The sequence below is a fragment of the Solea senegalensis genome, linkage group LG15, assembly GCF_019176455.1.
Source record: "Solea senegalensis isolate Sse05_10M linkage group LG15, IFAPA_SoseM_1, whole genome shotgun sequence".
Lineage (NCBI taxonomy): Eukaryota > Metazoa > Chordata > Actinopteri > Pleuronectiformes > Soleidae > Solea > Solea senegalensis.
This window is the reverse complement of record NC_058035.1, coordinates 11,350,431-11,367,398: the sequence shown is the minus strand read 5'-3', so window position 1 is coordinate 11,367,398 and position 16,968 is coordinate 11,350,431. Positions and strand designations below refer to the sequence as shown.

General features: G+C 41.8%; 2 protein-coding genes across 2 annotated transcripts in view; one reads left to right on the top strand and one right to left on the bottom strand.

The window, feature by feature from the left end:
- cdh23 (cadherin-related 23) overlaps window positions 1-16,968 on the top strand; it is a 146,034-nt gene that overhangs the window by 113,567 nt on the left and 15,499 nt on the right. The window contains exons 30-38 of the mRNA XM_044046344.1: window positions 149-297; window positions 477-612; window positions 1,306-1,694; window positions 2,090-2,191; window positions 2,346-2,348; window positions 2,470-2,619; window positions 3,049-3,177; window positions 3,394-3,522; window positions 3,607-3,834. Of these exons, the coding sequence (XP_043902279.1) occupies window positions 149-297; window positions 477-612; window positions 1,306-1,694; window positions 2,090-2,191; window positions 2,346-2,348; window positions 2,470-2,619; window positions 3,049-3,177; window positions 3,394-3,522; window positions 3,607-3,834 (1,415 nt within the window). The remainder of the gene's footprint in view (window positions 1-148; window positions 298-476; window positions 613-1,305; window positions 1,695-2,089; window positions 2,192-2,345; window positions 2,349-2,469; window positions 2,620-3,048; window positions 3,178-3,393; window positions 3,523-3,606; window positions 3,835-16,968) is intronic.
- Window positions 4,673-15,856, bottom strand: vsir (V-set immunoregulatory receptor). Its single transcript, XM_044046347.1, has 7 exons — window positions 15,637-15,856; window positions 9,657-10,064; window positions 9,405-9,455; window positions 9,203-9,313; window positions 8,977-9,004; window positions 8,497-8,672; window positions 4,673-6,102 (listed from the first exon to the last, which is right to left on the bottom strand). Exons 1-7 carry the CDS (start codon window positions 15,707-15,709, stop codon window positions 6,065-6,067), a joined length of 885 nt encoding a protein of 294 aa, XP_043902282.1. The 5' UTR covers window positions 15,710-15,856; the 3' UTR covers window positions 4,673-6,064.

Below are 16,968 nucleotides of genomic sequence, written 5' to 3'. Positions count from 1 at the left end.
TTAAGACCTGGTTTTAGGCTTAGGGTTAGGCATTTGTTGTGATGGTTGGGGTAAGGAGCTAGGGAATGCATTGTGTCCTCACTGAGATACAAAAAGATGTTTGTGTGTGTGTATGTTTATGTCTGCCCTTGTTTATGAATACATGCAGGCAACAGCAACAAACTGTTCCGCATAGACAAACAGACCGGGCTGGTGACAAGAGGCCTCAGGGCTCTGGACAGAGAAACCAGCAGCTCCCATGTGTTGGAGGTGGAGGCCTACAACAGCGACGAGGGCAGCATGAGGAGCTCTGTCAGGGTGAGGAAATGAAGAGACACAATCAGTGCATATACTGTATTGTGCAAGAGTTCCCCCCCCCCTGCACTTTATATGCTCTGTTTATGTTATGTATAGTAGTTTGTCTTCAGATTCTTCTCAGAAGGTCTGTGCTCTCATTTCTTTCCTCTCAGATAACTTATACAGTTGATGTACTGCAGGTAATCATATATGTGGATGATGCCAATGACGAGGTGCCGATGTTTACCCAGCAACAATACAACCGCCTAGGCCTGAGGGAGACGGCTGGCATTGGCACTTCTGTGATTGTGGTCCGTGCCTCAGACCCCGACACTGGTGAGTCTGGTCTTAGATCTGTCGGGAGTTTGATGTGAAGTTCTTGTTGTTAACTCTTCAATTACTCCCTGCGCAAATGTTTCACTGTTTCATAAGCAACTTCCTGGTCTTATAAATGTTAAAATTAAATACAATATCGCTTATCATAAACAGAGAGAAATATTTAGCTCACTGTGGTTTTGAAAATATCACTTCTGTTCTGCTGGTTGTCCACTGTTTGCAAGTCACCATCCTGAACACTGGTGGGAGCCACTGCAAAGGGGCATATTACATCTCTTACATCTCTTTTTCATCACTCTGGCAAACACAAAACAAGTTCTGTTATCTGTAATGTACATTTAAATTTCTACTTCTGCTCCACATCTTCAAGTTCCTCTATTCACTTCCCCTCCTGCAGAGTGTTTTTCAGAAGCCTCATGATGCATCTACTTCAATGACACACATTTCCCCAAAGCATTGGAGATGTCTGGAGACTGAAATAAACACAATGTGGCCAACAGCAGTGTTTAATACAACACAGAGAATGGGAAGCTGTTTACATGCAGGAAATAAAGCTTCACCGTCGCAATGTTATATTGTTTTCGAGTTAATTATCTTACCAACTGTTTTTATCTTTCACAGCAGTGCAAAAAGACAAATTGTGAGTTTTTAATTCAAAGCAATTCCATGCCACTCATCCCCTTCCTCCCTCAGGTGATGGTGGCGCTGTCGCGTACGCCCTTGTGTCCGGCTCAGACCGCAAGTTTGAGGTGGACGTAAGCACCGGCCTAGTAACCACCGTGGACTACCTGGACTACGAAACCAAGACCACCTATCTAATGAACGTCTCGGCCACTGACCAGGCTCCACCTTTCCACCAAGGTTTCTGCACCGTCTATGTCACGTTACTTAATGAGCTGGACGAGGCCGTGGCCTTCTTTTCTGCTGGGTATGAGGCTTCCCTGCGTGAGAACATCGCCACAGGGACAGAAGTGGTACAGGTGCAGGCCCAGTCGGCCGATAACTTGAACCAGCTGTCTTACCGCTTTGACCCTGATACGTCCCCTGCAGCGCTGGCCCTCTTCAAGATTGACAGTGTCACGGTGAGTGGGGGAGCAGTGAAGGAAAGGGCTTTAATAAAAGCAAGATATGAAGTCAATGCACATGTCTGTTTTTTGTGGGCCATCCAAAAAGTACAATGTTTCTGTCAAATTAGTTTCATCCATTTGAGGCGGTGTGATTCAGTCATTTGTCCTCCTTTGTGGTTTAAGCTAGTCTTGTTGCTGCAAGAGCGTAAGCTGATCAGAGATCTCGTTTGCTTTGAAGTCCTTTGTTTCTTGTGATAGGTGAGAAATGGGGATTTTTTTTTGTTGTTGTTTTGTGTGATGCTTTGCAGTCTTTATCTCCTTCCTTGGTCCCTTCCTGTTACATCAGCAAGGTTCTTATCTGTTATGGAATCTTAATGGAGGCGATACAGGCTTGTGTTTTAATGTTTCAGGGCCGTATCACAGTGACGGGTCTGCTAGACAGAGAAAAGGGGGACATGTACACCTTGACTGTTGTAGCTGATGATGGAGGGCCTAAAAGAGACTCTACTGTGGTATGTTTTATTATTCAGAATTTTGTTTTTAAGCTATAATCCTGTTTCCATCTTCACTTTTAAATGCATTATAGCATACGTTGTAATCTACTTTATTATAGAAAACCTAATGGCATTCCTCTTTTATTCATTGCTTCTCTCAATGGGACTGCAGAAGGTAAGACACCTTTATAAAATGTGTTTGTCTCTTATTTTTACACGTGTCGCCTCGGTTTTATATATTCTCAAAGGTGAGTGTCATTACAGCCACCTGTGATCTGTCTTTACTATGTTGACAGGTTTCAATTACCATTTTGGATGAGAATGACAACAGTCCGGAGTTGGACATCACTTCTGACACTTCAGTGGACATTCCAGAAAACGCACCCATGGGGAAGAAAGTGGCAACAGTGCTCGGACGGGACAGAGATGCCGGGCTGAATGGACTGGTGAGAGTAAAAGAAGAAAAATGGAAAAGTAGATTCACTAAGGCATTATAAAAACTCTCATTCTGTATAGTATTTACTGTATGTGTTAATGTATGTTCAAGCTGATTACAGTTAAGTAAATTTAAGCATTAGTTTCACACAAGTGGTAGACTTTTTTTCTTACCTTTCTTTCATAATTATGTTCTTAATTTCTTTATCTTTAATTGCTCTTGTTTCTCATGGTCCTGGTTTGCTGTCTATGGATTCATCACTAAATGATGTGACTGATTAAAGAGTTACAACTTGCGCAGAAAACCAACTTCTAAATTATTTACAGGTGTCTTAATGGTGAATCGTTTTTGACGGAACATAAACGTGTTGCAGTGCGGTCATTTCATTCTTCCTCCTTTCCCTTTCACTTTATCTTGTTCTGACTCATCACTCTCTCAGGTCAATTTCACTTTGGTGGCGGGAAACATGGAGGATGTGTTTCAAATCAAGACGGTGAACCACACCTATGGGGAAGTTTATGTCAATGCTCCTCTGGACAGAGAGACAGTGGACCGCTATCTTCTTAAGGTCAGGCAACATTTGAGTCAGCATGGAGTCAGCATAAATTAATGAAATGCTAAAAAACCTTTATTGTTTCAAGTTCTGGTGTCCCGCATAAGTCTGACCATACTGCATCTTGTACAAAAGACTGTTGTTGGATTTACCTTTTTTATATAGACAAAAAAGACAGGGTCCTCACACGTGGCCAGGCCTACACACTAATGCATTTTTATGGTGTTACAGGTGCGTGCTAGTGACAATGGCTCACCTCCAAGACACACAGACCATTCCCTCACTATCAACATCCTGGATGTCAATGACAACGCACCTGTTATTGAAAGCCTGAGGGGCTACAATGTCAGCATAAGTGAGGTGAGGACGCACTCACAGTTCACAGGTTTGTCTCTGTTCTCTTGCTGGCGCTAATTAATGGATCTTTTATTGTTTGACTTGTAGAACGTTGGAGGAGGCACGTCTGTCCTCCGCGTGATAGCGACTGACCGGGACATCGGTCCCAACGCCATGCTGTTTTATTACATAACGGCAGGAAATCAGGACCTGACCTTTCGCATGGATCGCGTGACAGGAGAGATGGTGACACGTCCGGCTCCTCCAGATCGAGAGCGTCAGCAAGAGTACCGACTCACTGTCACTGTGGAAGATGACGGGACGCCGCCTCTGTCGGTAAGATGCGATACACGGCATCTGTCTCTGCATAGCAGATAAACCTCTGGTGTGCTTGCATGTGTTTTTCTGGCTCTGTCATATTATAATAAAAAAACTATTTATCTGCAGCATAATGCAGTTCCCTACACAAAAGAGTATAAATAAAAGAGTCAGTCGTTATGACTAGAACTTGGCATTATATCTTCCAAAGAGCCGTCTTCTGGTCAGTCACTGTATATCATTCTCAGGATTCTTTATCCACACACTGAAGGTGCAATATTAATCAGTTATGCAAAAGCTGATCCTCTGTGTCAGCTGTGAATGCACAGGGAGCACTTTTTGTTTGTAAACGGGTCAGCCAAGAGTCCAACAACATTTCTAAAATGATGTATGTATGTTGGGTTTTTTTTTTGTTAAGAAACAGCTGCAATATTTAGTTTGTACTGACAGAGATCAAGTGCTCAACACATCTATATAAATGACCTGTTTGTTGTGCTGTCTAGGCTACAAACATATATAATAATAATAGACCTGCTCCGAATACAAGACATTTTTAATGTAAGACTGCAAAAAATGCACCAAAGAGAGTACATGGCCAAAGCCAGACATCTCCTCCACCTATCGAGCCCTCTGTCTCCTCTCATAAAATGTGATGCTAAGATTGGTTTATAATTTTCTCTGCTCAATGCCAGTCTCCCTCCGGTGTGCACCATCTTGGAAGCACACAAGTGGAACAGCCTTGTTTCATCTGTAATTGTTCCCAAGACAGCAAGTGCAGCACGTCCTTGTGTGGTGATAGTTTTGGAGACCTGCCAGTTGAAATGAACAGTGATTTCATTGACTCGACACAAGGTTCTAAGGTTTAAGAGCTCCACTTTAATGCACAAGCTACAACCGGGACAATTTAAATGCAATATACAGAGCAAATGTGCTTTAAATGCATTGCTCGGTCTCTGTCTAAAGTGAGCGTATTTTAGCGTATGAAACACAAACAGAAATTGCAAAATTGTCTGCAAATATGTACATCTGCACACACACACACACACACACACACACACACACACACACACATACACAGACTCATACACACTTAATCAGGAACACTGACATATTTGTCACAACAGACACTGAAACACTGAATGTTCTTCAAAGTGTGAAACTTGTCTGAGGAAAAACAGTAGAACACAATCATACATGCACAATACCCTGTCCTACACAATGCTACACATCAAAAGGAGATGATTTCCGTTTAGACACCTGCCGTACATATTTTACCTCGATGTAAAAAAAGAACACACCAGTGGTTTCACACAGCCACTCACAGACAACGCTGCAGTCAATTGCAAACACTTCTCCTGCGCTGACATGATTTTCTTTGGTTTTCATTTAACAACGATAAACTTCTCGCCTCACATCTGCTACAACAGCATTTAGTCCCATTGCACACAACACACACAAAAATACAGAAAATCAAAGGAAATTACAGTTTTTCCACAAAACAGCATTGTGGTGGCAGTGATAAAACTATGTTTAAACATAAAACTCAAAATCAGTGAACATGTTGGTCCTCATAATGAAACTGTACACAAGCATGGGTGACAATAAACCATTGTCAACAGGAACAGCATTGTAAAGAGTTTTTTTTTTTTTCTGAAAATACTGTTTTGGCTGACAATTTTCAGCACCATATAATTATGTTTAAGGCCACTGTGAAGTGCTGTGTATCTAGAGTACAGGAAGGAAGGAGAGTACTTAGAGCAACATAGCTAACAGTAACTGAGGTAGCGAAGGGGGAGGGGGGGAGAAAATAATGATTACACTGAGTTGGTCATAGGTTTGAATTGCAGCAAACAACTCGTATGTGGAGGAAGATTTAGAGTCCACAGCTTCACTCACACACACATGGCAGGACCACCGCCCTCAACACTCTTTGTTCATTTCAAGCAGTAGGCCCAGCCAAACAACAAGCCACAAGCTATTGTCGCCGTTTAGATGGCTCATCACACACACACACACACAAACCCAGCTCCCCACCGCAACACAAGTGCTCTGAAGGAAAAGTTCGCTTTTAGCCTCCAGCTGTTGTTGCAGGTGGAAATAATCCTGTGGTCCAGACAATGTACAGATGACAATCCCAGCAGAGGTTATTGTGAGGCAGCTTTAAAGGGCAACATTTCTCTGAAGGCAGGGAAGAGGAAGAGAGTTGCACGACTATGTCCAGATCAGCAGTTTCAGCAATGAATGAGGTTTAACCCCAGTTTAAGTCTGGAGACTCTGGGATGGTGTCTGAAACAGAGAAACACACGCAGGAAGAATTGATAACAGATCATTTACACTTACAGTATCAGCCTGCACAGACGCACTTTGTCTGACACTGATGTGGACATTTTCAGTATGTGTAGGTTTGCACAAAATTGCACCTCCTGCCCCAAATGCAGAGAGGTTTTTGCGTGAGCGACCCAATAACATTTTGTTTTTTTTCCAAACAAATTTCCCAGAGAATAGCACAAAGGTATTCTGATAGATTTCCTGGAATGAATTGTATTAGTTTGGAAACCCTTTAAAAGCAGAACAGTGAGCTCTCAGGTCTGTGTCTCAACATGTTGAAGATAAGAGGGAACTGCTGCCGGTTAGATTCCACTCACTTTATGGTCAGTTGACAAAAAAAAGCTGAAGTATGTTTTTTTTATTCACGTAACATGAAACCATAGTTGAGAAACCAGCTGTGTGCTCTGCATAACATTTGTTGACATGCTTGCCTCTTTGACACCTCCTTTGTTGGATTTTCCAAAGTGAAAAAAAATATATAAAGAAGTCACGACTCAGTTACTGGCCGAGACCCACTTCATGTTTGTTAGCTCTCGCATTTAGTGTGTTGTTTATGGAAAGTCTTCTGTAAGAATCTCTAAGTCCATGTGTGTAAACAGTTCAAGGCCATGTCAGGAAAAAGACATTTGAGATGGTTAAAGGGTGGATTTTCAGCCAGTCTGTCAGATTCTGCCCAGTCGTGTGCTTCCAGAAAACAGGGCAATCCATTTCAGTATGCCTGGAATGTCTGCAGGTGCCTCGGGGATCAGGAGAAAAACAGTCTGGATTGAATCCCTTCACCGTAACTAATGTTTCAATATTATTTCAAGTCGAGTCTGAGAAGAATTGTTGGGGCCATTAGTGTTAAATGAAAGTGCTGATGAGTGGAGAATGACTTGCGAGGAGGAGGTGGTTTCATTTGCGTGGGAGAGAAAAAAAAATGTAAAACTTCCTACGTAGGATATTTTGTCTTAGTCACAGCAACTCAGCCCAGCTGTTTTGACTTAGAGTGGGCAATGAGAATGTGAGTATTTTTCCACCAACGTCTACTTGGTGGAAAACATGCAGCACAGAGGAAAAGCGCTGTTCTTTGATTGCGTCAATCTGTACATTTTATGGATTTCCAGAGATGTGTCTGTTTGAGTGCATTGTATCAAATGTTTCTATAAAAGAGTTAGAATGCAGGTAATATGGTTAGAAGTCCCATATTTTGTTAAATTCCGATAAGATATACATTAGCACAGAAAGGGGGGTTAGAATTCCCTCATGCCACCCAAGAAAGTAGGGACAGGAGCATGTTTATCGTCGTTAGATCACCTTCCTTTTGATAACTAAAATGCTCAACAGCACCGATCTTCCCATTGTGTGCATCATTATGTATTCGCACACATTTTGAGCTCGGATTCTGCTCTTCAGGCAGGTGTGACTACTCTTCTGCTCTGAAACCACAAATGGTGCAATGGTTTAAGATTTGCACAATGTGGTCTTCCTGGAATGAGTTGTGAGTCAGTGCCGTGCTTGAAAATGTTGTCATCGAAATTGCATTGTGTGGTGCCTCACAACCTTTTAGAATTAATGGTGCCTTTATGAATATGGAACACTCACCCCCACACCCTCACAGTTGCTGGCTTTTAAACTTTGCCCTGGCCTATGTCCAAAAAAAAAAAGCATACACTCGTCAGACCACGGCACATTTTTGGGTCCAGGATGTTGCTTATATATTGGTATGTTGTTGTTTCATCTGTTCAATATTATCCGTGACTCCTTTGTGTATTTAGGCTCCGCGCCCCCGTCCAGTTTGTCTGTTCAGCTTCCCTGCATTTGTGTTCTGTTCCTTTGTGCTTTTCCATTTACATCAGTCTGCTGCTGCATTGTGTGCCTGGTTATTTGTATTAAATACCTCCATTGATCTACCTGCTTTCTTTGCATGTTATCATCCACTCAACACAGAACGCCCCTTTCAAACTTAGTGCTAAAGATATCACCCTTTGCACAACAGCCATTTTGACAGGTCACAGGAGGAACATCATGCTCAGTGCATCAATGCATTTTTGCCCACTTCAAACCTATGCTCACTTAGAACCATTTCCAGGCTGTGTGGGTATTAAGTGGGTAGGAAGTGGGCAAATTGAGCACATATGGTTTCATTAACATGGGCCCCACATGAAGCCCATGTGTGGGCAAACCTGGGTGGGGCCACCATGGAAACCACAGGCCAACCTTCTTGGGATCCATATTGTCAGCTCGAATATTATCCTTATGATACAAGGAGTGAGTAGTAAATGATTAACTAGCATCTCCTTTAGTATAAGCTGCGTGCTGTGTTGTCATGATGTATAGTTTTGTGTGTGTGTGTGTGTGTGTCTGTCTTACCCTCTATTGGGAAGAACACATCCCCGTGTGCAGGGGGAGACAGAGGGGTTCCGGGCTCAGACAACAGGTGGCGTCCTGTATCTGAGGACTGTCTGGTCATGATCTGAGAAACGGTGCGGGTGTGGATCTGTGGTGACCCCCCAAGGAACACTGGGTTTTCATGACCATGGGCCTCACTGAACATGCACAAACGGACACAAACAAGGATGGGGAAGCATACCGATGAGCAAAAAAATCACACACGTAACTGTTTGTTGCTCAAGAAATAGAAGATACTAGTCTGCTACTAATGTGTTTGTTTTCTACTAACAAATGTCAATAGAAACAAGAGTATTTATATTAAGTGGAATCAACATGGTTTGCAGAAACTACTGAGTGTGTAAGAAATGTTGTGGCCACTAGAATTTCCATGTTAAGAAAAAGTCAATATAAAACGCAGCTGTGAAAACTGGCCTATGACAGACTGTGGGAAAAACATACCTGTCCATCCTCACCAGCTCTTGTGCACCTGGGAGAGAGGAAACAGGAAATGGGCTATTGTGAACGGATTGGAAAAGAGCGGAACAATACAGATGCGGTGTGAATGTGATTCGCACTGCGTGAAATGCAGTTAATCTGCCTCAGTGACAGGAAATATGTGTCAGACCAAACACTATGGGGAACCAAGTGTTAACGTGTGTTTTGTGTGAGTGTGTGTAAGACGTACGTCTGCTCGACTGGGCTTTTTCCCTTTGTTTGTACACAAGCACCAAAATAAGTGGCAGAAAGAGCAGAGCCAAGATGCAAGCTGCTATGGCCAAGGCCATTGGAACAGAGCCTGAGGGAGCAACAGAGAGACTGAGAGTTAGATAAATGGCATCAGTGGCCTTCCATCAATTGGCTATGAAGCCTTGAATATGGTGATTTACCTCCAGATGGTATGGGATCCCAGACAGTGCAATCTTGAGATCCCTTTCTCCCTGGAAGAGAGAAGAAATACATTGTTGCTCAGTGAGTAAATACTTAATATAGCTAATTGAATACAATAAAAATGATATCTAGGCACTTGAGACCACAATGAGTGCTCATAGACCACAGATAGATTAAAGGTACTACCATAATCCTGTTCTGCTTGACAGAGGCATGATTTATTAATGTTACATCAATACATTTGTCCTTACGTGGTGTAACATGGAGAACAATGTGGCTGTGCTGTCTCTGTATCACGGTGCCATGTTTATGAGCCACCTGGTAGTCCAGTAATATACAGCAGTAGCGGCCTTGGTCAGCGCGGGTCACGTTCTGCAGAGCCACCCAGAAATTATGCTCTGAATATCCAAATTGTACTTGTGTCACACTGTGGTTGCCATGGGAATGACCACCTGAGGTTGTGTGGTGTGGGCCCATTTTTTCTTTACACTGCTGATCGCTGTGGGGTGTGAAAAACCAGCCATACTTCAAGACATCAGTGGGGTGCATGGCAGTGCCTCTTTGGGCACACACCAGTTTGACAGTTGCACCTTCAGGACAGGTGTAGTACAGATGGGGGGCAGAAACAGTAATTGTGGCGTCGGACATCACCCCTTTGGCTAGAGAGAGGAAGAAAATATGGAAGAATGTAGTCAGCACATAGTTCATTACAACACACTTTTACTCCTATTAGATAATTTAATCAGTCTTTCTTTGAAGCACCTTAAACAAGCTCTACCATGTGCTAATCTACAGGATTTAGGCAACAAATTCTATTTGTGTACGTTGATGTTATTGGGTTAAAGTCTACCGATCCTTCAGAAGTAATTTTTTGTCCCCAGGTGTGTAGATGTGTAAACTGCATGGAAAGGCTTCAGTAAACTGCTTGTGTTTTCACCTCTCATCCAAGTTTTCTTCAGTTTTCAATTGAAGAAATGTAAAACTTGGAAGTGATGAAGCCTTTTGGAAGACAGGTGAAACATCTTCAAGAAAAGTCAAGCAAGTCCAGTTGCCTGTTATCCCCGAATACTGAGAACCTTCAAAATGAAAGGAAGTCTAGGGCATGTTTGATAATTATACTTAAAGGGCAGAAGATTCAACTAGAACAAAATGCTGAAAGCAATATTTTATGAGCAATGTGCCAAATATCCAGCTCTCTTTCAGAGACTACAGTTGCTGCACAATATAGCCCTGATCAGTCATAATGATAGTAATATGGTCCATCATGAAATTGCATGGGAAATCACTGTTCCATTCAAATTAATTGTCAAGTAAAATTGAGTTAGATGAATTTCCTGTCTGGTGCAGCCAGTCACGACACAAATAACCACAGTGCAAATGCAAATTAAAGCCACGAACAGAAAAACATGAATTTAAAGCCACAGTCCAACAATTTTCTTCTCCTATTTTCTGCACACTACATGGTTTCAGCTTTTGAGTCAGCGCAGTTTCTTTGCAGTTCTATATTTGTGTTTGTATACAGTGGCATGCACAGACATTTGGAAGAGCAGGGGAGAAAATTAAAGGTACACCTACTGTGCACCAATGGGGCAGGCACCACGAGTATATACATATACAGGGGACATCCTTTACAACACAGCATCACTTTCTATCACAGAGATGGGCATTTTCTGCTGAATATAATTTTCTCTGTGGACATCCTTTGGGACGCTAGGGAAATTCATAACAACACCCCTTTTGATTGGAAGGGCACTGCATCACTTTTCTCCACTAGAAAGGCACTTCTTTAAAAAACAATCCATCCATCCATCTTCTACTGCTTTATCCTGCACATGAGGGTCGCTGGGTGATAGGCGGGGGACACCCTGGACAGTTCAACAGAAACAATCCATTTTTTTTTATGTTTTGCTTTAGAGGCATCAAATGAATGGCAGCCAGTAAGAGCACTTCCACGTGTTTTTACCACTCTAGGTCACATACTAATCTCCTGGGAGTGAAATGGTCCTTTCAGACACCTACAGTAAAGCATTTCTTTAAGGATGTGTGTAGAAGTCGTGTTACATCATTTCCCACAATCATTGCTCCACACAACTTAAATGTACATTCTGGAAACCAAAGAGAGAGAGAGCTGTAAAATGTTGCACAAACCATTTTCCACTCACGCTCACGTTGCCACCTCCAACCACATCCTGTTCTCACTTTGGTGCAACAGTGGAATGCATGAACAACTAAACTCTGTCATGTGTACACTGAATTATTATTTAATTGCAGTACCGCTTACTAACTAACTTAGACATGGAGAAGTGCCCATTTCAGTATCACCAGCCAGCATGTAAATCAACAGAATAATATGTACCCTGGTTTTCCTCACTTAAATACATCATAACAATCTGTTTGCTTTGCGTCTGGTGTTTGGATTCATGAATGCTTGATGCAAAAGCAACAAACTGGGGTGTGCATGTGGATGTGTGGGGGTGAACTTCACCAAAAGAGAAATACGCATGAGTATTGATGCAGTCAGAGATTTTCATCGCAGATTTTACTGTGTGTGTGTGTGCGTGGAGGTTAACTGGTCAGTGCCAAGATTTAAGGAGTGGACTTCCTTCCTGTCGTGTCCCAGCACCAGGACCCAGCTCCTCTTGCCCCTCTCATCGGCCTCCTTACTATTCACAATCACTGAATCTCCACAGCTGCTGCTGTTGCACAATTATGAAAATGTCATCATATTTCCCAATCAGTTACATGCGTTTGGATGTGTTTTCCATCTGTTGTCAAAAGGTGCACACACACACACACGCACTCTCTTTCCACAGTAAGGGCAGCAACATGTTTAGAGTATCAAGTCAGAGAACAGCAGAAAGGTTAAAAGCAGTTCACTATTAACCACCAAGTACAAACATTTTGGTTCAGTGACTTTATAAGTGAGGAAGTGCATCATTTTCTTCTTAGTCATAATGTCAATACCATCTTTGCATTTACACTCTGCTGTGCAGGAAATACAGCAGATGCCCGGCCAATGACCTTTACTTTTTTCATTAGCTGTGCATATACAGTATGAGTGCATGCAGCGTATGTGCCGTGTTCCTGTGTTTGCAGCTGAACTCTGCACTGGTCATTGTGTTCGGAAAAGCAATAGGAAAACCAGGGAGGGTGATTAAAGTGAAACTCCTGCCCCCGGGCTGTTCCTGCCTGTGCGGTGGGACAATAGCTGGGGAACTCCTTCTCCTCTCCTGTTTCACACCCACCCTGTCTTCCTCCCTGTCCTTCTTTTTGACAAGTCCACCCTAGCTTCTCCTGTTCAATTTATCCTAGAAGTATTGTACAATATGTTTTCACATTTAAGCCTGACTTGTCCCTCAGTGTTGATATTAAGGAGCCAAAGCTTAATAAACTGCTGGGAAACTGTAATTTACACCTTAAATGATACATGGCTGACATGACCAGACCTTGCTGAAGGAGCATGGAGACAATGGGTACCTTTTTATTTTTAGCATTAGTCTTTTAGGGTGCCAAGTGGGTGGTGTTACTATAGTGTCAGTATTTCAGCTGTGTTTCAGATGTGGTTGCAACCATGTAAAAACAGAGCACAAGGTTGGTTTGCTTCATGTCTGGCACAGACAGGATTTCTTTCACTTGTATGCACTATAGACATCTGGGTTTTTGGCCCTATTATACATTTAAGTTTTCTCCTCTGATTTCTGTTCTCAGGCTCCTGGAAGCCCCCCGGGGGCCCTGAAACAGGCACTCCTTTGTTTTAAGCCTGGATGCCACCTGTTTGTGACCTTTCTTTTTACATTCAGTCATGCAGTTGTTGTATGTTCATTAAACATGTCTTACTAAAACTATACTTCTGCAGATTAGACAATGTATTTATTATTATTCTGTATTGATCAAGTGTTGTTAAAGCTGCTTCACCCCACAAACACATCAGACCCCCTTTTTCACACCTAGTCTAATGGTAATTATAACCAACCCATTACAGGGTGTTAATGAAACCAGCAGGGGCATCCTAGATTACCCCAAATGCAAACACTGAGTTTCAGGTGAGTTTTCATCACTAGGAAGTGTTCAAATGTGACATTTCTGACACTTCCTCGTTGTGAGAGGAAGTGTTTTGGAGTCAGTGATGTTAGTAATCATGACTACAGATACATGGCAACTGAATTTGATATCTTAAGGTGTATATTAATGTTTTGTGAGGCAGTTTCAGATCAAGAGACTTGTTCAAATAGCTTTTTACAAAATAATGGGGTGTACACAAAAGAAAATATATCTTTCTTTTTTTTTTAAATGTATGTAACAACCAAGTTGTGTAACCACAGCTTCATAACAATATTTGCAACATACTGCAGGTTTCTTCACTCAGCTGTCATTTTGAAAGTGTAAATGTTTTTTTTGAAAACTTCAAATAACAGTTTGAAGAAAGTGATGTAATCATCACTTGTTTCCTCTCTCTTAACGAGTCTTCCTGCTTTAATGCTGCAGTTGTTAATATGATAACTCTATGTCTTAAGAGCTTCTGCTCTATCCACAGTGGTCAGTGTGGTCTCCTAGTGCTTTTCAGTGAATCACTAGAAGGCCATTGGTGTTGGGGGACTTTTTAAACTCATCATTCTTGCTGCATACTTAACACCAGACATGAAAAGTTCAGCTTGTCAGACCTTTAAAAAGGTTATGCCCCAGGTAATCTGAGAGAAGAAGTGGAGACCTCTCCAGTTTCTCCTTATCGTGAACATGCATGATGTGCTTGCACAACTCCAGCACGTCAACACATGAAACTGACCCAGGGAGACATTTTTTATTGCTGTGTTCTATAAATGACTTATTTATTTCACGTGTGGGATCAATGAAACCAGCCCTGTCTCACAGGGGGAGTCAGGACGGAAGAAAAGAGACTTCACATCCTGTGGTGTTCATTGACCATTTCTGACTCTGGCATTGTCCTTCATGTGAGCTACGTGCTTATCTGGACTGAACAGAGAGGGAGCCGTGATTATTGCTCTGTTTTTCTCAAGTCATATTTTGGGAGGAGCAACATATGAATGATAGAGGCACAAACAGCTGTTTTCATCATAGTCTGAAAGGAAGGAAACAAAAGGCGAGTTAACTCGGCTACAGAGGAGGGCACTGCAGTGGAGTTATTAAGTTTTAAGCTTTTTATTGGAGCGGTGGGATTTTATGAGCCTGCAGTAACTAAATCAAAGGCTTTAAAACTAAAACTGCACTGTACTTCATTACATTTGATTTCTATAAAGCTCTTGTCTATTTGGATTATAAACTAGTTTTGAACACTGTATTAAGCATTTTGCTGTGGATTATTTAGCCTAAATGTTGGGTAAACATCACATGTTGCCTTCGACAGAGTTATCATGTGAGCTTATCTAAACAGACTAAATCCTGAAGTCGAAAGCTGATAACCTCTGCAAGGTTTCAGTGCTGTTTGAAGTAAGTGAGGATCAGTGTGGCCTGAAGGTAACAGCTGCTTCCCCTCACTCCTCCAGCCCCAGATGCCTAAGCTCTCACAGCCATGTACTTTAAAATCACTTAAAAAAATACCAGCATTTCATCAAAGCTCCCACTAAAGTAAATTTGAGTGAATACTAAGCAATAACTGAGTCGACAAGTTACTTGAGCTCATCAAAACTTTTCCTGCTGACTTTTTTTTTTCATTTCTGAATCTGATCATGAGTTTTTCAGAATACATTTGTGTCCATTTTCAGACATGCAACCATGAAAGCAGAGAGGGACCACTCTTCTGTTTGTGGCTATATTATACTACAGTGTGGGTTTAGGGTGGATTTACAGATCACTTCATTCCCCCCAGGGAGGAGCTTTAACACAGCTTCACACCAGATGTTCTGCCTCAAAACAACAACAGCAAAAAGGGAAGTCTGAAAACACTGAAATAGTTTAGACTCTGGGTTTTTGTGTGTGCGTGCGTGTGTGTCTGATACAACATGCACGTGTCTTCATTTAAATATTGTAAATGTTCATATCACCCCACTTGAAAGGGCAGGTATATTGGGCACATTCACACCTCTTAATGTGTTAAAATGTTACTTTTGGAAGTAACATTTTGTATCATATGATACAAAATGTTACTTCCAAAAGTTAAAAAGCTAAACTAAAACGTTATCTTTTTTGGTGTAATACGTTGGCACAGACCTGGGACAGTATGACCACAGGTGTGAGGAGGAGTTTAGGTGTATGGATGGATGTCAGAGGTCTTACCTGCAGCCACGGAGAACAGGACGCAGTACAGCCAAAATATCCCTACTGAGCGACAGTGTAATCCCTCTTCCATAGTTGGCTCCTGATGATGTGTTTAAAAAAAAAACACTTTGTCTATTTAAACTCTTTAAAATACCATCAACTCTGTTCCAGCACCGAGCTGTCTGGTACTCCTTTGTCACTGTGTCTCTCACTTGACTTGGTCCTCCTGAACTTTGCAGCATAGATGCAACTTTAAACATCGAGTCACAATGCTCCTCCCCCTGTTCCTCCTGTCCCTCCCCCCTCTCCCTCCCTCTCTCTGTCTCTGCCTCGACCCCTTTGAGTAGCATAACTTGTGTTTGCAGTATCTGACACCAAAGATCATCAACCTTCGTATCGTTTATTCTGTCTGTCTGTATGCAGTACTTCAAAGACCACCCATAAGATATTATAATAATAATAATAATACTTATTGTTATTATACAAAGTTACAGTGTGCTTTACAATGTTTTACAAAAGTAATGATATAATAAAAACAATGAATTTTTTGTCGTGAAGCTTTCATTAAAGATAATGTCTGTCCAGATCTAAGAAAAAAAAGCTTTGCTGTTTATAATTTGTATAAACACGGGGTATTTCCTCAAGGGTATAAGAAGATTTGGCAGCAATGAATGGTCAAATTTAGATTGTAACAAAGTGAGGACTCCTCTGCTTACCATTCCCTTTTCCAAGTCTGTTAGGTGACTACGGTGGCGTCCAGAAACCAAGTTTTGTTCTTCACTTGCACATTCCACTTTTGCTTCAAAAACCAAAACACACACTCTGACTAGTTTATACGTTCGAGCTGCTCCACAAGAAGGCTGTCTCTGTGCAGCAAAGACCTTGCCTAAAGTACACATAAAAGGCTTACTTATTTTATTTTACAGCAGTTACACACTATACAAACTTACTTGCAGGAAGTCATCAAGTTATTCAAATATACCCTCTTAAATGTTGCACACTGGACCTTTAAGGAAACTCCCCCAGGGCTGCAGATCTAAAAGTGATTTAGAGGTGTAATTTCAACATGACATGAAACCTGATCTAAATGAGCAAAGTCCCCACACTTCACTATTTAGCTTTACTTCCAGTCATCCAGGTCAGAGTCATCTTCAGGTGCTGAGGGCAACTGGACTTGCTTGAGTTAAGTTGAAGAAACACTTGTGACTCAGGTGAAACTAATAACCTGAAACTGAGTCAACGGGTGAATGGTCTGCATTGTTTCACAGAACGACTCTGCAGATGGATGTGCAGCCTTCAGAAGCTGAAGAAGCCTCTTATAGATGAGAGGTGAAATGTCTATAACTTCAT